The sequence below is a fragment of the Talpa europaea genome (assembly GCF_964194135.1).
Source record: "Talpa europaea genome assembly, chromosome: 1".
Taxonomy (NCBI): domain Eukaryota; kingdom Metazoa; phylum Chordata; class Mammalia; order Eulipotyphla; family Talpidae; genus Talpa; species Talpa europaea.
This window is the reverse complement of record NC_140073.1, coordinates 137,493,731-137,513,689: the sequence shown is the minus strand read 5'-3', so window position 1 is coordinate 137,513,689 and position 19,959 is coordinate 137,493,731. Positions and strand designations below refer to the sequence as shown.

The 19,959-nt window shown below is 38.8% G+C and overlaps 2 protein-coding genes across 6 annotated transcripts in view; one reads left to right on the top strand and one right to left on the bottom strand.

Annotated features, from left to right (window-relative positions):
* Positions 1 to 1,021, top strand: part of KANSL1L (KAT8 regulatory NSL complex subunit 1 like) — a gene marked incomplete at both ends in the record, with an annotated part of 80,610 nt that extends 79,589 nt beyond the window's left edge. For both annotated transcript variants that reach the window (XM_084251996.1, XM_084251995.1), the window contains one exon: positions 794 to 1,021. In XM_084251996.1, the coding sequence (XP_084108122.1) occupies positions 794 to 1,021 (228 nt within the window). The remainder of the gene's footprint in view (positions 1 to 793) is intronic.
* Positions 1,022 to 4,032: 3,011 nt separating this feature from the next.
* On the bottom strand, positions 4,033 to 17,593 carry RPE (ribulose-5-phosphate-3-epimerase; the record flags this gene model as incomplete). 4 transcript variants are annotated; one of them, XM_084253270.1, is made up of 6 exons in its annotated part: positions 4,033 to 4,155; positions 6,439 to 6,525; positions 7,370 to 7,504; positions 7,856 to 7,995; positions 11,512 to 11,615; positions 17,472 to 17,593. In XM_084253270.1, the coding sequence occupies 6 exons, from the start codon at positions 17,591 to 17,593 to the stop codon at positions 4,033 to 4,035; spliced, it is 711 nt and encodes a 236-aa protein (XP_084109396.1). The 4 variants fall into 4 exon arrangements, with proteins under 4 accessions (XP_084109396.1, XP_084109397.1, XP_084109398.1 ...); XM_084253271.1 differs by having other exon boundaries at positions 11,512 to 11,609; XM_084253272.1 differs by having other exon boundaries at positions 11,512 to 11,591.
* Between the last annotated feature and the right edge of the window lie 2,366 nt (positions 17,594 to 19,959).

Genomic DNA, 19,959 nt, shown 5'->3' with positions numbered 1-19,959 from the left:
GGTCTGCTCCCCTCTCTGGCTCTGGTGAATTCTCTCACCCTCCTGCGCTTCTGACTGTACCCAGTGCTTGTATGCATATATGTATAAATCAATCAATCAATCAATAAATCTTTAAAAATAAGAAAAAAATTAAGAAAAAAAAGAAATTCAAACCAAAAACCATGAGATAAATTCACGCACAGAATACTGTGCAGTCATAAAACTGAAATCTTGTCATTTGTGACACGGATGGGCCACACTTGAGAGTATTATGCTAAATGAAGTAAGTCAGAGAAAGACATACTACGCAATTTCAATTATGCGTGAAATCTTAGAATACGCAATATAATTCAGAGATAGAAAAAAGAATAATGTTACCAGAGGAAAGAGGGTAAGGAGGTTGAATGAACTAGGTGAAGAGTTCAAGAAGTATAAATTTTAAGTTATAAGTAAGTCACAGGATATAGCTTATATAATGGGGTCCATATGCAATAACAAAGTTTTGCAAATTTGAAAACTTGCAAAGATGGGAATTAGTCATTGTGGTTATCATATTACAGTATACCAATATCAGATCATTATGCTCTACACCTCTGAAACTAACATAATGTATGTCAATTAAAAAATCTCTAAAGTCCACATCATCCATTTTGAAATGTTGCTAGACATTTAGGTGCAAATGAAAATTTTTATGTTTAGGTACTAAAGAACAAAGGTAATAGTTATTATAAAATTGACATTTCTAATTACTACATACATAAATTTAAACAAAACAAATTAGTTGGCACTTAACTGATACTGTGTTCTCTTTCAGTCCTTGTGGTGGGAACGACGGGTTTTTCCGCTGAAGGATGAAGAAACAGAAGCCTTATTATGTCAAGAAGAAAAGCATGATCAGATGGAAAGATCAAGCCCAGCTTTCCATGGTGAAGTCTTCTGTGCCAGTGTACCAGAGAATGGCCACCATCCAAAAAGGCAGGCCGACGGAATGGAGTACAAAACCTTTGGTCTAGGACTTACTCACATTAAAAAAAATAGGTGACAGGTATCAGGTTAAGAACACTATGTAACTGAGTGGAAAACAGGAGGGAAAATAAAACCCTGTTCTCCATCCCTCACCCCACTTCCTTCAGTCACATTTCCAGAGTAAGAGCATGTCCTGCATGTATTAATCTCTTATGCTGTTTGTGAAACGGGCAAGGCTTATTTCTTTTTCCTCTTGAACATCAGGAGTAACTAGTTTCACCTACAGGCAATTGCTAGTTGTTTGTGTTTATGATCTAAATCACAAGCACCCAAAAAATTAACTACTGCAATTTGATATAAAAATCACATTACCGGGTAAATATTTTTTAAAAGACTTTAGACCCACACATACATATACACATACCCGGCAGATCAAATGACAGCTTTTTTTCTATACACACAGTAATCCATTAAAATTGCCTCAGAAAATATTAGCGTATACAAATGTGTGTACAGTATATACATACACACACACACACACACACACACACAGTTTTAAAAAAACACTGGCGTGACCCACTCCACTTGAAAATGTATGCATAAACTATCCCAAGAATGTAAGCTGCAGTATAAATAGAGCAGCACAGGTTTCTACTGATAATGAACATCTAAAAGTTTTGACTATGGAAAGTAAAATTTTTTTAAGTATGTTTAACCAATAGTAGAAATATTTATGGAAATTTCTATACCAGATAACACAATATTCCTTTATTTGAAATCACTGATAGCTGTTGGACTAAACACAGTTATTTCTATTTACTCCGAACAGAGTAAGACAGGCAAGGTACAGTTAAATATCTATTTTATGTATCTCATGAAAAACACCAACTTAAGCAGCAAATAGGAAAGTCTTATCAGTATAGAAAATATGGTGGCGTTTCTAGTTAATTTGGTCATTCCTTACCATAGCTTACTTTATTCAATTAAGCATCTATTATTCTTACTTGTATCCAAGAATGAGAATTAAAATGTTTCAAAAGATAATGCTTCAATATTGGATATTGGAGTCTACATTAAGGAAATTCCTTTTGAAGCAAATACATCTTTTTTTCCTATGTAAAAGTTGACAATTTATATGAAATCCTTTTTCTCATGTATAAAAGGTTATACAAGTTGTAAGTATCTATGTAATTGACAATCCTGGCCTTATGGCCTCGTCTGGGGGATTTGACACTAAGTTTTTGTTAGGGATTAGAAATTATACTGGTCCCTTTAAAAAGAAAAAAAAAAATTCAAATTCAATACTGACAATTTTTCTTGTAGTTTTACTGTACATTTATTTTTTAAAAAAACATAAGCCAGACAAACTCAAATTGTCCAGGCAAATAAACTCAAATCTTTGTCATGTCTGATATTATAATCTTCTATGTAAGTTTTTTAATTAAAGTTATTTCTATATGCTTTGTGTTATCTGATTTGATTAAATACTACCTATTGATGGCACAAAATTAAAGCCAGAAAAAAAACTAACATACACAAATTTTACCTTGTAATCTAGAAAAAACAAGCAAACTCAAAACTCGTAATGGCCTAAACATGTTAAATGACACATCCTATTTTATCGACACATTTTATATAAGCAAGAGTGTTTTCACATGAATGAAGTAGCTGATACCTATCTGTTGTTGAAGTGTAATCCGGGAAACAACTTTAAATATCTAGTTTATGAATTAGCTCTGTACCTTGTCATCTCAGCCACCTGGTCTTTCTTGGATTAATAAAATACAGATCCTTTGGGTCAGAATCCATAGTTCCAGAATATTTTCAGCCATGCGCTTCTGCTACTGGGTAAAATTAGACTGGAAATAAGAAAGTGTTAAGTAAAGCAAGCTTTCTTTGCTTAATCTACTTCTTATGGGCTTCATTTGTTTTAAAAAAAAAAAAAATTATAGACTGGAAGTCCTATGCCCTACTGAATTCTTTCCATGGTACCAGCCTTTCCTGAGCTTTTACCTTCTTTACTTTTTTTAAAGGGGACTTAAAACACCTGTCTTACTACTCAGGAAAGTGATTTGCAGATTTTAATGAGATTTCATGAAAGTACTTTGTAATCTACAATAAAACCCTACCATAATAGCTGATTTATATTGGAGAATCAATTCCTCAATCCTACAATTCTAGGAATAGTAATAGAAACTTTACATTTATCAGTTCTCTCTTTTAATCCTTAACATACTCCTGATAGTTATAGTTACATTCAATGTATATATTAGTTAATAGCATCTCAAAGACTGCTTATTTTAATTTGCTAAGGGCAGGACTGAACTTTACATTACTTCTCAGTAGAGGCCTTCCATTCCTTTGTCTCAGAGCTAGCACAATATTTCAAGTCCTTAATGATCAGCATGATTAAGAAAGGGGGAGATCACTGAATAACCTGCCCCCTCAGTAAAGCCAGCAAAGAAAACACTGATAAAATCTACACTTGCATTTTAGAACAGACCTCCTGAAAATCCCTGGATGCCATACATTGTCTTTATAGTCTTTAGGTATCAAATATAAGGTGCACAGAAAATAAATGTTTTGGAAGCCATCCCAGCCAGATTCAAACTTGGACTTCTCCTAAGTTCTGTTCTACTTATATTATCAGGCATATACACAAATCGAAAATGACCAAAAAAACAAGAAAAACACGAGGAATTCTTTTTGATTTTGGAAAACAGTCAAGAAACAACAGAATATTCTTAGAAATGCAAGAAAAAACATGTTTTTCATAGTAGCTAATATGCCTTCCTTAGGCATTAAGACACATTTCTGCTTATAATCTTAATACAGCCATATGTTTACTCTTTATAAAAATCAAGTCCCCCAGTAAAATGTATTTTACCACACAATCTTTATATTCCATCACTAAAAATGTAGTTATACACCCCAATTTCTAACCTCTTGGAATAGATTTTAGTCACTGGAACAAATAATTGCTTAGAGAAGCAGCACTGCCTCAACTGTGATTATGATTTGGTAGTCAATATTCCTGTTTTCCAGTTGAAAGATTTCATGAGAAGCAACACTGGATTCCCTGTGGTTTCATCGATCAAGAGAACGTTTCTGAGCAGCTTCTGAGCAAACATTTCTTAACAGGTTGATCACAGATCTGGGGTCTTCACTTCTCATAATTGCACTGCCAGACACAATCATGTTAGCTCCTGCCTGGAAGAAGTAAACATTTAGGTTACACCTCAAAGGAAGATGCAGACAAGCCTGTAACCGAAGTCCTGGACTAAAGTTTCTACCCATGCATCAGACAGTTATCAATGCAATTGTAAAAAACAAAACAAAACAAAAACACTTTGAAATTAATAGACTGTTTTAATCTAGTTCAATGAAGAAGTTAAAGAGAAAGTGAAATTTTTAAATCTAAGAAATCTCTCACTTTTGGTAGCCAACTTTAAAGGAGCCACAACGCAGAATCTTTGCTAATGCTGGATAAGATTTAAAAATTTTCATCCTCAGCTGTATTAAGGTTTTTCCAATATATACCAATGGTTGACAGCTACTGAAAATCAAACTTTATGTCTCTGAATTACACACATGAATTGTTAGATAGTATAAAAGGATAATTACTGCTAAAATGTGAACCTATACATGAAATACGGCAACATTAAAAAATTTCTCATTTTGATGCCAGCAAGAACAGAACATCTTTTTAATTAATCTTCACTGCATTCTGGAATGGTGTTTAAAAAGATTTTTAATATGTTTTTATTTTTTTTTTATTTTTTATTTTTTTTAAACTTTTAAATTTTTTTTTAATAGAGGCATGCTTTTATTTCTTTATTTGTTTGTTTGTTTTTGTTTATACATGCATTGGGTACAGTCAGAAGCACGGGAGGGTGGGAGAATTCACCAGAGCCAGAGCGGGGAGCAGAGCAGGCAGAAGGACCGAAGCACACTGCTGAGGGGAGCAGCGGGCGGCAAGAGAGATCTGCGCGCCATGTGGGACCCTCCTCCGGTGGCCGGGGAGCAGCCGGGGATCGAACCGGCGCTGCAGAGGCCGCGGGCAGCTTCGCAACCCAGCGCTCAACCGCTGCGCCACAGGGGAGGCCCTTTAATATGTTTTTAAATGTGGAAACGGGGCCTCCCCTGGTGGCGCAGGGTTGAGTGCCGCGCTACGAAGCTGTCCGCAGTCTCTGCAGCGCCGGTTCGATCCCGGCCGGCTGGCAAGGGTCCCACATAGCGCGGCGGACCTCTCTTGTCGCGCCTGCTGCTCCCCTCAGTGTATTTCGTCAGTCTGCCTGTTCTGTTCCCCACTCTGTCTCTGGTGAATCCTCTCACCCTCCCGCACATCTGGCCTGTAACCCGGTTCTTGTATAAAATAAATAAATATCTAAAAAAAATAAATGTGGAAACAAAGAAATCAGAAAAGCAACTAAGGTGAATCCAAATTTAGCTGTTTCTCTTAGCTTCCTAAGCTTAGTTTGTTGAATCAAGGAGGGAAATCCAACCTGTTACATGATTCAGTCCCAGCGAGGGGGACTACTGAGAAAATGCTAAACTGAAGAAGACTTCCTCAAAACATTCTGTAATACCATGCACTACACTCTGACAACATTCCTCATAGGAATTAGAGAAATCAGTTTTATAGAGTTCCTGCTTCATATGTCTCTTAATTTAAGCAGGACTAAGCATAATGGTAAAGCACAGTTCAGTACAAAGCAATTACTTAAGCAGTCAAGGATGTATGCTCACTAATCACCTCTTCCACTAATATTTATCACAGATTGATACTTCATAAGTATCAAGAAAAAAGTGTCAGTTAGACACTTTTTAGCACAGTTAATTAGAAGAAACTAGAAATGTAGAAAAACCACGCTGCTTAATGAAAGTAGGCCACAGAATTCTAACCACCTGCAGTGCTACAGGAAGGGCTGGCATCATCTTATGAAGCTCAGGAGTGTAACAAAGCTAGGTTAGCAACTTGAAAACAAAAACTCATCCCACCTCTATATGGAGGGTCAAAAGGGTATTCAGAAATCAGATCTTGATTTTTTCATCAACAATGGTTTTAGTCATGTCATACGAGGTAATCAACAATACTAACATTCTACAGAAAAACATTTTTTCCCTTTTGTAAGGAGGTATATTTTCTTTCCCTATTTTGGAAAAATGTCTCATTCCAAGGCCTTGGAACTTAATGACATTCCAAAGGCTGGCATTCAACATACTCTTTTAAAAAAAAAAAAAAAAAAAAAAAGAACTCTATTCAGCATTAGTAAGACAAAAGGAAACTACTATTCAATGATGGTCTATTTTTAAGAGTATTCACTTATTGTCCTTTATCTTCCTAGTTCTAGATTTGAACAACAAATACTTCTCCAAGAAAGAAAAGAAGTTTAGGAAATGTAGGGGAAATTTCTTTGGCCCTTAAGACAATGTCCTGGACATTACATTGGAAGGAAATTGTTCCTGGTTATAGTCAAGAAGCAGTCTCACCTCTGCACATCTATGGATAGTGTCAGGACCTACTCCACCATCGACCTCTATGTCCAGAGATGGAAACTGAGTCCTCAACCAGTGAACCTAGATATAAACAAGAAAATAAGTGACTCCTAAAGTAGATATGCTATGTGGGGGGAAAAAACAACCAAATAAAACAAGAAAATCACAGACAAAATTAGCTATTAAATGTCCCATACCACAACGTTCTATCAATACCAAATATTACTGGGGAAAACTTCCTTTTAATGTACAGGAACAAATTTCTGTAAAAGCAAACTATCTTTTTTGGTAAATGTCATTCAATTTGCCATGGCTTTGCAGAGAATATATTTCATGTAAACAGGACACGGACAAAACTTAGAGTCTATGAAAATGCTCAAGAGATTTAAAGGCTATAGAGATAATAATTTTGAAAGATGGGGCCTCCCTGGTGGTGCAGCGGGTTGAGCGCAGCACTGGGAAGCTGCCCGCAGCCTCTGCAGAGCGAGTTCACTTCCCAGCCGGCCAGGGAGATACCCACATGGTGCGGCAGACCTCTCCTGTCGAGCCCGCTGCTCCCCTCAGCAGTGTATTTCGGTCCGTCTGCCTGTTCTGCTCCCTGCTCTGTCTGGGGTGAATCCTCTCACCCTTCCATGCCTCTGGCCTATACCCCAATTCTTGTATAAAAATAAATAAATCTTAAAAAAAAACTACCCAAATCATAACAAAATAAAATTAAAAAACAATTCTGAAAGAAAATTTCAAGATTAGAACGTAATATATTTGATTTCCAGACCTAGATCTCATAGCATTTACCATACTGTATTAAAAGGAAAGGTAGGCATCCCCATCTATAGGACATAACATATCTAAATATTAAGAAATCTAATATATGCTTACTGAGTGAACACACACAATACACCACAGAATCAAATATATCTTTTACCTTTGGCATCATATCTTCCATGAACTTCTGTCCTCCAAACCCAGGTTCCACTGTCATAACCAAGGCCATATCTATCTGATTAGCCCATGGTGCCAAATACTCAACTGTAGTTCCTGGTTTGATAGCAAGACCAACCTGCAATGGGGAGAAATTTGCTGCATCACATTAACAATTATTTCTAAATTATTATGGCACATCAGGCTCAAGAGAGAGAAGTGTAAACATATAGAATGTTTAGACTATATGTATTAAAAATAAATGAACAAACTTATCAAATGTAAATGTTTCTACAAGGTAGTTAACTTTTGGAAAGCATGAATGGAACTATTATCAATCTTATCTGATAAACAAGTAATACTTAAACTCTGCCTTTCCAGCTGGAGAACAGACACCCAATATGGTCCTCTCCACCTATCTCTTGTCTTTCACCCAATGTGCCAAACTCTGAGAATGAATAGTATAAAACAGTCACCGCTGACCTCTCACCTTCATCCCATTCTCCCGAATGTCTTTAATCAAAGCCCCTGGGTTCTCAGTGGCCTCGAGATGAAATGTATATTGATTTGCGCCTGCTACAGCCATTGGCTTTACCCACTGTTCTGGCCTGGAAACCATCATGTGCATGTCTAGAAAGAAAAGACATATCTCCTAAATACTACTGAAAGGAAAAAACCTGGCTCAGATTATCCAAGTCAACTGTAATTTTTGCTACTTATATATAAATTGTGCTGGCATCACAATAATTGTTAATTAGTTATACTTCTGTATAACTAACCTTCCTTTATCCTAAAAATAAGATTTTGGTTTAACTCATTTACAAAGCATTTTTCTACAAAAAACCATATGGTTCTATATATTAAAAGTAATAACGGAAAGTCAGAAATCCTAGGTCCAGGAAATGACACTCTAATAATCTGAGCGAAGTCATATTATCTATGTGGACTTACTTCCTTGTTTACAGAAAGTGAAGCTGAATGATTGTTTCCACCTGTATCTTACTGAGCATTTACCACACAGCATCAACTACTCTAAGTCCAAGGGACAGAGTGAAAACTATAACAATCTCTGCTGTCACGGGGATTATATTCTTAGCAGAGGAGACAAACGATAAAATGAGCAAAGAAAAGACACACTCGGTTGGCCGATAGCACAGCAGGGCAAGGAAGCACTGCGCAAGCAGATGAGTCAGAGGGGCACAGGGTGAGGAGAGAGTACAGAGCTCAGCTGGCCCCTGGGTTTTATTCCGAACGACATGGTGCAAACACTGCAGGATTCTGAGTGGGGAAGTGGACCCAGCTTGGCCACGACAAGAACCCAGGTGAGAAATGACAATGGTAGCAAGGGAGGATGGTGAGAACTAGTGAGATTCTGCATGTGTTCTGAAGACAGAGCCAATAGGAATTGCTACAGACCAGAGGAGGAGGACAAGGGTCAGGATGGTGCAAGAATTTGGGCCTCAGTAGCCGGGGCCAAACAACACCTTAGGAGGAGGAAAGGGTTTAAGGACAAGTTAACACAAAGAAGCCCAACAGGCATCACAATTCTAAAGCATGAATCATAAAAATACGTTATGGTAAATGGGTATGGCCTTCTTAAAAGATCTTAACCTAAAATATACTGGCATTTAATAAGGAGAGGAAAGCTTAAAAGATGCACAAACAAGAAATAACACAGTGAAGAAGGTGTGAGGAAACAGTAAATACTGTACCCCCATCTGGACAGATGATAGTGAGCAGTTTTGGAGTTTTTTGTTTTGCTAGAAGTAGTACAGTCCTGATACAGCTAAGCTATCATAACGAAAAGAATTCCAGCATTCAAGAATGCAAGCAAGGTCATAAAATGCAATATGGCTTTGGAAAATTTCAGAAGAGAGTATATAGCTTGACGAATGTAGTTAAGATTAATGCTTATATTCCTAAACCAAAAAAGTAACAAAGTTTAATACACAAAACTTTGTTTTTAAAAGACAGGCTCAATTTGAACTTTCTTCCTTCTTTTTCCCTTAAAATGACAAGCACATTTAAAGAAAATATCAATAAAATACCCAAGTCTGACAATCACAGTTCATCTGTTAGTTCTTTCAAGTGATAAATAATGTTCATGAAAAAGCACCTACTGAGTGTAACTAAAACAAGGGGGACATTGTTTTCTTCCTCCAGAATATAGCAGAAGTGCTTTATAAATACTTCTTACTTCATCACACAAAATATTAAAAAGGTATGCACTCACGATCCAAAGTTTCCTTAAGTTATTTTGCACTGCTTTATGAGGAATACTTACTATGAACACATAACAATGGAGGATATAATGACTACTTGATAATTCAATGCCACTGCCTTTATTTGAGCTAAAGTACTAGCAGACACAACCACTTTTCCATTATTACAAATAAAGGCAGGTAATATGAAAATAGTTTCGACTTCATGGATCATCTGAAAGGGATTCCCGTGGGTTCTCAGATCATACTTGAAGACTGCTTATTTAAATAATAGCAAAAACAAACCTTTTTCCTATCACTTTACTTCTTATATGGTTATTTCTACTCAATGCTGAGATTGAACAGTTAAGAACCTTAGAAGTTACAGAGACAACTTGTCAGAGTTACTAAAATATATTCATGTATCAACCATCCACCAACCAGATTCAAGAAGTAACCAAAAAAAATGCATCTTAATATAAAAAAGGTCACAAAACCCAAAATAAAGCATACAGCATCCACTCATTTTTATTTTAGACCCACTGCTAGAAAGATTAATTAGCAAAGTTATTAGTATGTAAATGAAAAATAGGAAGAAAAGGCAGATTGGTTGTGTGGCTATAGGGTTGTTAAGAGCAGAGAGACAAAATAGCAGTGAGCAGTGACACTAGTAGCTCAATTAAAGGGAGAGAAAAGCAAAAACCTTTCTTTTCATTTACATAAAGCCAGAAGTCGAGGGCTCCGACCAGCACATAGTGTGGGTAAACAATGCTACTATTTCATCCAGCCCTGATAGTCTAAGAACAAATTTATCTTGAAAAAATGCATTTTTAAAATGTAATAGAAAAAAGTTTAGAGAATCAAATTTTTTTCTAGTATTTGGAATTCTCAAAACAGTGAAGGTGTTGATGAAACATTATTTCCCTCATGCCACAAAAATTAGGCGGCAACGTATGTTTTCTTTGGCTCATTTAAAGTGAAAGGATCCTGTCCAGAAGTCCAACGAAACTTTCAACGTGATGGCATGTTCCACGGCAGCACTACGCAGTACAGAAGTTATGAGCCACATGTGACTAACCAGCGACTGCAATGTGGCTAATGCCACTGCGAAACAATTTTAATTTTACTTAATTTTAACTAATTAAAATTTAAATCGTCACATGTGGTTACTGGCTACCATGTCGAACACAGCTAGACTCCTTCATAAAAGTGGTCCATAATATGCCACTTAAAAAAAAAACCAAAAAACTTAAGTTTTACTAAATTCTAAGAGTTAAATCAAAACACATTAAATTTCTTATGTAGATGAAATCTGGCAAGTGAGGCATTAACAACAAACAAGACTTGGATTGAATCCATTTCCCCGAGAAGTTCTTTCTTAAATATCCTAATTCTTATTATCCTATTACATTGGGGTGAAGCCTACATAGGCCGCACTCATAGGAAGCTCCAATTTGCATGAACTGGTTTTACTTCTAGGCTATAAATCAATTTGCAAATTCATTGAACAAATTACACTGAATACACCAATCCAGCAGCTACCTCTGTTTAGCTCTAAGTAAACAAAGTAGAAGAAAGCTATGCCCTCAAGACATTTATAGTCAAACAAAGCAACTACAGATTCAAGGAAGTTCTAGGAAGAAAATCAACAAGCAATACTGAAAATTGGATAAAGGTTATTTCAGGACAGAATACTTAAAAAGGCTTGGGTAAAAGATAAGGCAGAGCTAGCCAAGGGAAGAGCTTTCCAGCAAAGAGATTAGCAGAAGCACAGCAGCCCTGAGGCAACAGCAGGCCTGGTTTATCAAGATGAAACCAATGAAGACCCAGCACAGAGAGGAGAAGAAAGGGTTTAAGATAAACCTGGACATTGAGAAATCAACCATCTAGTTTTCCTTTACTTGATTAATACATCCAGCTTCAGATGGCATAAACCCCCACTTACCAAAGAAAGGGTCCTGGCCTAGCTGCTTTCGGAGGCTTTCTACCACAGGGTGACCAAAGGTGATGTTGGGAACAAAATGCCTACAAGACAAACAACATCTTACTCTGAAAATATGCTCAATTCAGTTTCTGTATTTTTCTCAACATGTATTCTGATGGGGGTAAAGAGGACTATCTGTGATTACAGTTATTTCAAAGTTCATAATCAACATTAGCATTAAATAATACTAAAACTATCTGGATAATTTCAGTTACAAAGCAACAGCTCCTTAATACATCAACAAATCACAATAATGTCACAGGATTTAACCCTATAATCCACAATCCCTGACAGGTTGAAATTAACAGATGAATGAATCAAAACCCTGAATTATATGACTTGCCCAAGCCACACACTAGTTAGGAAGTTCTGGACTCCGATTTGGATCTCTCAATGCCAGCCTGCGGAAGGCTGCATGTGGCTACTTTTTTTAATCCACCTCTATCACAGGGCACTAAATCAGTTTATTTAAAACATTTTGTAAGACAATCAATAAAGAAACTTGGCCTGTGTATTAAGATCCACAATTACTGAGGGTTTACAACATGCCAGGTATTGTCCAGCTACACAACAGCTTTATGATGTAGATACCATTATCATACCCACTTGAAGACTGCAAGATAAACACCTTCCTTAAGACACTCAGTAATTGGTGGGGGCAAAACTCAAATTAAATCTGCCTGATAACAGACTCAAAGATTCAACTTAACCATTATCCTACTTGTTAGTTCTCCTGTTCTGCCACTAGCTCACATATATACTTAATTCTGGGCGCTTCAGAGAATAGAATATTTTATAAAGAAAAATGTGACAGTACAGTGGCTGGTAGTAAGCCAACTCACCGAGGACTACATTTCCCAGCTCCCCTTACACCCAAGTGGCCCATTTGACTAGTTCTTATTAATGGATGGTGAGTATCACTGATGGGTTAGGTGTCACTGCAGAGTCCAGCAAATTAAGCATTTTCCTTTTCTGTTCTCCTTTCATCCTTCTGCCAGTAAAGCCCTTACAATGGCAGAACCACTGGATGAGACTATGTCCCTGAATTTCTGCACAGGACACTCACACTGAACTGTTACATGAATGAGAACTTCATGTTATGCTATGGAAATATGGGCTTTACTTGTTAAGGAAGTATTAGCCTATATGAGGGCTGCAAGAAAACCTAAACAATAACATGTAGGAAGTAAAACAGTGTCAGAGACAACTAGGACAGCACTTTCAAAGAGCGTAAGATCATGGGATTTACAGAACAAACAGAATTTGTAAAGATGGGGAACGGGTTATGTTCAAAGAAGCGAGGAGATGACATTTACCAGCTTGGCTACTGTGAGGCAGATGTCATCACAGCAAGGGTCTCATACGCCATGCTCAGCAATGAGTAGTGAGCAGTAGTGACTTCATCCTGTTCTAAAAATACTGTGCCGTTTTAAAGCAAGAAGGAAAAACAAAACAAAAAAATACATATATATATATATATCTGTATATATATATATGCAAATTAAAAAGTAGGAAGATGGACCAGACAGTTAATTGGATGGGAGGAAAGAGATGTTGGTAAATTTCAAGGAGCAGTAAGGATTGAAAAGAGCCAAGACGAAAGTGCTGACCTGTTACCTCATTAGAAGTGGGGGCGTGAAGAACTACCATGGCTAAGATTTAAAGCTTAGACAACTGGCAGAATGAATGTTAACAAAAATTTAAAATACCTATGGGTCAGGTAACTTTCTAACACTTTCTGTATCTTAATTCATAAAAACTTAAAAAAATCCAAAGACGGTAAGCTCATGGGATTTACAGAACAAACAAATGAACCTGTGAGGTAGATTATTTCCTGCATTTTACAGTGAGGAAAAGAGGCCCAAGGTCACAGAATGAATCAGTCCATGCCCAAGGCAAGAGTTAAAGGCAAGCAATCTGGCTCCAAAGTCCAGGTTCTTAACTACCCTGCCCCTCCACCTGCAACTAATAACTAGCAGGCAAAAAGTGCAGGGGGGAGGGGAGAGCCTCCAGAGAGCAAGGGATATAGCACACACCTGAGAGCAGGTCTTGGTGGAAGGGCACAGGCACTCTCATTCAGGAGATCTTGGAGCCTTAGAGGTAGGGTTTCTGCTATTTAAAAGGAAGTCATTCTCTCATTTGTCTAAGAGCAAAGACTACCAGGGATTGAGTCAGATTTTTATTGTGTTTACTCAGAACTTGGAAGTAAGGACCCGATAAGGAGACAGGAAGGCCTACTGAATATTACACAAGCCTGGAATTGAAAGATTTAGATATTGTTGACTCTTAATATGCTATGTGGCCTTGGAAGCACTTTTATTGTCTCAAAGTTAAGTTTCATGTATGATGCAAATACACCTCCACTTCAGTGGAAAACAGAAGCCACAGCATTTTGAATAAAACTACTGACCCTCAAAAGATATGGCTAATTGCATTACTGAACAGTACATCAGTGTGCAGGTTCACCAAGAACACTGGGAGAACAGAAATGCAGCAATAACCTCAAAAAAAAACTAAAGACTTACAGCTAAGCCATAACAACAACAACAAAAAGGCTGAAAACCCAAGCATAAGGGCAGGATGTTCTAAATTTGCCTGACAACAGTAACCAGGGGCACAATTGCCACAAACGGATTTACTGGCTCTATTTCAAGTCTACTGATGCCAAAGAGGACCTGGGAATATGAATGTTTAACTAGTGCCCAGGGAGCTTTTATCAGACTCTAACGAAGAGACATTCAACAAGGAAGCCTACTTCATTATTTTATTCTGTCTTGTTTCCCCTTAAAGACACCTTTTGAAATAAACTCTGTAAGAAATAAAATGCAATTTAAAAAGTATTCTTTTCTCCCCTAGAAAACTGAGATTAAGTTATAATTGTTTAGAATACAGGATACAATTATTTTATCTCTCATCGTGTTCCATCAACTCTAAGCTTTGTTTATAACTGTAATGCAATCTATTTCAGACAGATCACACCTTTACCAAGCCCCAGTAAGGCAAGGATGGTAACAGGTAAAGGAAGATAAAAGTTGATATAAAAATGTAGCTAGATTATAAAACCAGAACATACTGCCTGTGAATCAGGAAGCGCAAACTCATGTGCCTACCTAGAGTGACAGGTACCAGCAGGTGCAAAATGGGAGCAGGGGGAAGGGGAGGTAGTACTTGGCCTGACTAATGGAAACTGCTGTTTAGCACAAGTCCAGTGTGGTTTATGACACTATGGGCCTAGCACTGGCAAACCTTGGAATGTTTTTTCAAAAGTCAAAAATTTAGTACTAATGTGAAACCGCCTTAATTTTAAATCTTAGAAACTAATTCAGAAATTGCCTTTTTACTGTGTTCTTACACTGAAGACCAACACACTCTGGTCATTGTCCTATCAGAAGAGTTTATGGATTTTCCAATTTTCTTTTCCAGAGAATCCACGTGTTCTTTATTTCAAATATTCAGCCATGCTAGTGCCACATGCCCCACAGTGTTCCCAGAACTTATTCTTGACTTTCAAGATGAAGATATTCAATGCTCAAACGAGGGGCCTCAGTGGGAGAGGTGGGGGACGAGAAAACTGGTGCATCCAAACTCAGTCACGGTGGATATTTTTAAAGGGGGCTGGCAAAATGCATTTGAGGGTCAGCAGGAGGGGAGGTAAGCTGCGGATGGCGTCCTTGGGAAAGGAAGTCCACACCCCAATTTCACACCCCTGACCAAGGAGACACTGCAGCTCAGGCAGGCTCTTCCTGTTCTGGTGTGCCATCAAGAAAGGGCTGAAGTTTCCCCTTTGACAAGAAAGAATAAAAATAGTTCTTAGCTCAAAAACCTGTGAAATTTGGAAAGGTTTTTAAAGGGTATATACAGAATTTTAGTTTTTCAAGCCAAGATATTTCTTGGCAAAGAGAGAAATGAGTCAACAAAAAACAAGTATTTTATCTCAATAAGCTCAGGTGTGCCACAGAGTGTGAGAGGGCAAAAGTGATTTCTTTGATGATTCATTCATTCATTCAACCATTATGATTCATTCATTCATTCAACCAATTATAACTAAGCTTGCTGTGTGCTTCACCTGTGGCGTACACAGAGGTAAACCCAACAGACAGGGGTCTCACAGTCTCTAAGGAGAGAGATGAAATAATTAACAAAAACACGTATAAATTATTAGTTGCTCTTGGGGAACTGAGGATGTTTTATGCATTCTCTAGTGACCAGTAAGCCCACTAGTCACAAAAGATATTTAATGTTGAGACAACACAAACTGTTGCATGAGTCCCATCCCGGCACCACCATTTCGGAGCTATGAAGCCAGTCAGGTGATCAGACCTCTAGGCATCCAATTCCTCACTTCAAATGCTGGTGTAAATAACAGAACCCACCTGACCTCATAAGGCTGTGTGAGATAATCCACAAAAAAGCATCAGCACAGAAACAGTAACAAGTTCATTAACATTAGCTGTTAGTTACTATTAAGATTCCTGATTGGTGAACTTAATTCATCTTCTCCATTCATTCAGTTAATCAAACATGGTACAAGACTTATTTAAAACCCAATAGCTTTCCGTGTCAAATAGACTAAGCAGATGTGGACCATTTATCCTGACACTCCCGAGGTACACACACTACTCAGTAAAGTGGAATTCAGGGCGTTTAAGCAAAAGGGTCCCGGAAAGTACACAGGTCGAGTTACATGACAGCATACTAAAAACCAAGCTTTTTTGAGAGGTAATAATCACTAATCTTGCATACTTCACCTAGAATTCTTAGTATTTTAAGGTCAAGATACTGCCATTATCAGTTGGGCATACTGGTAACTGAGCTGGAATGTAAAGGAGAAACATTTAACCTAATAAAATTCTTAGAAGACCTTAAAATGAAAGTAACTGATCAACTTTTGTAAATAACAAGAACTTGCCAATTGGCCCGAAGGCACACCGTTTTTAATCTATTAAAAAAGTATTTTTCTACCCCAATCCACAGTGATGCTTGTTACAATTTTCTGGCCAGTTTTCAGCGGGGTTCGGAGAACTACTTGGCAAACTCAAGTATCTCCAAGTTGCAACTATGTCACAATGCTGTGCAATCTTGAGGAAGTCTCACTGTTTTCTCTACATTTGTTTCCTCATTTCATAACCAACTTAACAAACCAGCACCACCTCGACTCCAAACAGTATTACGTGCTATAACTAGTGCTTAAAAATTACTTACAAAAAACTGAGCTCCCTGAAGATCAGGGTGCCTGAAGAGAAAACAGACAGGAAAATCAAAATCCGGACAAAGATACAACAACGCACAATCACAGGGAATCTACTGTATACCAGGCACTGTCAACCTTGTGTACCACCTCGATTCACCTTCCAAAGATGCCTATGCAAGAGGTTCCATTCTTACTTCCATTTTCAACATGATGAAAGTGAAGCTCCCTGAGGTTAAGTGGTTTGTCCCAGGCAGATAACCCAGCAAGTGGCAGAACTGGGGCAAGCTCGGCCCAGGTGCCAAGCTCTTCATCGTTACGCAGGTGTGTCTCCCCAGCTTTGCCCCTAACTAGCTATATGAGCTTGGGCAAGTCATGCCTACCCCTCAGGCCTCAGCTTCCCTAAGTGGAAAGGAGTCACCTGTCTCAGGTTTAAGGTCGCTTCCGGGTCCTAAGTGCCAGAAGACCACACGTTACGTGGGGGGATGGGGGGGGGGGTCTGACGCGGGAGCAGCCCAGGATGCCGCCTCTCATCCGCTCCAGGCTGGGTCACCCCAGCTTCCTCCCCACCCCGACCTCCGCACCCCCTGACCCCCACCCCCCTCTGAATACCGCGTTCAGAGCGCGGCGCCCCGCAGTCCAGGGACGCCGTGCATCCAACAGGCGCTCAATCAAGGCGCGCCGCCCCGCCCCGCCCCGCGCGGCACCCCCGACCTGAGCCCCGCGGAGTTACCCGTCCATTACATCCAGGTGCAGATAGTCGGCCCCAGAGTCCAGCATCCGGAGGCACTCGGCCCCTAAATTCGCCAGGTCGCTGTTGAGGATGGACGGGCCAATCTTGCAGCCAGACGCCATGGTGCTGGTTCACAAGTGCAAGTTACCCCACGAGTCTCCCAGCAAAATGAAGGCGTCGCCCCGATTGGCCGCACAGTTTTGACCCCACCCCTTCGCCGTAGAGTCTTCCGGACTCTGCCGGAAGCCGCGGCCCTCGGGCAGGAAGTCCCGCCCCCCTCTGGGCTGGCTGTCAGCCTGGGGCCCCAGAGGAGGCCCTGCTTGGAGGCCCCTTCCTCCTGCCACTGACCCTCGTTGTTGAAACTGGCTTTTCGGGTTACCCCGGGCTCACAGATCCGGAGACGTTTTGTTTTTTGCTTTATTTCCCCCAGCAGTTCCCTCTCTGTGGCTCTTGTGCTCTCCATTTTTGGTTTCTCCATCTTTTGCATATGCTGTGCTGCCCCTTAAAATACAAAACCAAACCTTTCTCCCTGTCCTCTTCGTGAATTCTAATTAAGAGCCGGAGGAGTCAGGTTTAGGGTGGCATCCTGACTGCCTGGGAGACCTAGCTGATAGTCACTTCTGCCTATCTCCTTTGAGTCATCCATGAAGATAGTACCCAGCGTTTAGGTTGTAATAGGGATTAAATAAACGAATCCAGGTAATGTGCACAACACGCACATTACTGGTGCTCAGTACAAAATGGTAGTATGTTACCATCCCTCCTACTGTTTCTTTTGTTTTTCCCCTATTGGGAATGCTCATTGGCAAACTATATGCGTGTATTTACTGTTTAGAGAAAATAGGTTTGTCTGTTCCTCTGCCAAATATGCCTAGGGTTATTGGGTGAGGATAGGAGATGAAATAAAACCATGTGAGGAAAAGAGACCTAGCGCATACTTTAGAGGGTAAGGATGGCCACTGTGTACTCTAAAGAAAGCACTGGTGGTGAGGTGGTCCCCAGTGATGATTCTGGCTACCATCAGAAGAAACCAGATCCTTAAATCCCTCCTAGGAAACTTACCAGTTGTTCCAGCAAGTCATAATCTGAGCAGGGAAATCAAGCTGGGGCACTTGTCTCCTAGCATGTCCTTTCTGCTTTATTTTGAAGCTTAAGAGTGGGAAGCCTGATTATAATGGACTGTGTTGGAGTAGGAGGGAGGAGTTGCAGGTGCCTAACTGAAGGGTGACCTAAGGCCAGACTAGAGGAGTTAAGGAGAAACATCAAGAAAACCCCTGGGATCCAAAACAAAGAAAACACACCTCAAGGATCCAAAGTGCACACTTTCTTGAATGAGTTAACCAGTTCTTATATTGAGAAAGGAAACTTAATCAGGCATCTTAAATGTTTTTAAATTTATTTTATTACATGTGCATATCCAAACACAGAAGTCTTAATATCTTTCATAAATATCTTCCATAAACAATTTAGTATTTATTCATATGCATTTTTTCCATGCTCTTTGGTCATTCAGTATTCATAACAGACTTCATAGTCATCTGAGGGAAGTTGGCTGTGGACTCAATCATTTGTTTTTGCTTATAAAATGGCTAAGAAAGGATTTTCATCCGGCAGTCACAGTGACTATTGAACAATATATGGAGGTACATTGATCTATAATCCTAAATGATCATAAAGCAATATAAGTAAATTTGTCTTAAACTTTCCAAATATATTCTTCCCTTATTTTTTATTCTCCTGAGTGTCAAACCAAACTTTGTTTTTGAAATGCTGCAGTTGAGACCCACTAAAGTAAGTGAGGAAGTGAGCCTTTCTAATCACTGCAAAAACAAGGCCATGGAATTAGAAATGTGAGGTCACAGGGCAACAGGATGACCTGGTGTAATAGCAGTAAATTACAGAGATTATTAAGGTGTACTGTATAATGCAGGGAAGTGTGTTTGATTTATGTTTTGGACTGTAATTCTATTTGTGACTTGTTCTTCCCTGTAGGTTCCTATACACACCCTCTTCTCATCTCAGATACTCTTGGGGCTGAACAACAGATTGTAGAATGTTCTTCACTGATTAAAGAGTCAGATACTAAGAAGAGATGTCATCCTGCCTAAGGTACTCTTGGAGGCTTGAAATAGCAAAACAGCTACTTTTCCTAGCCTGTACAACACACCAGATCCCCAAACATCACAGATTCTCCCCCATGAATTGCCATGTCCATTTATGCCTTTTGACACTATGGTTTTCAGTTCCTTATCCCAGTGCACTCAAAAAACTGAAATAACTTATCTAATAGAATTATAGAAGGCAGAAAATATTGAAAAATTATAAGAAAATGTTTCATTATATAAAATGCTGTGTCCAGGATTTGAGCTGCTTTACATGAATCTGAGTAATATAAATCTATACTCGCTATCATGGATAATACATGTTTATTCCAAGGTCTCTCAACATTTAATTTCAGAAGAAGCAACCTCTTAGTTCAGTCCAACTG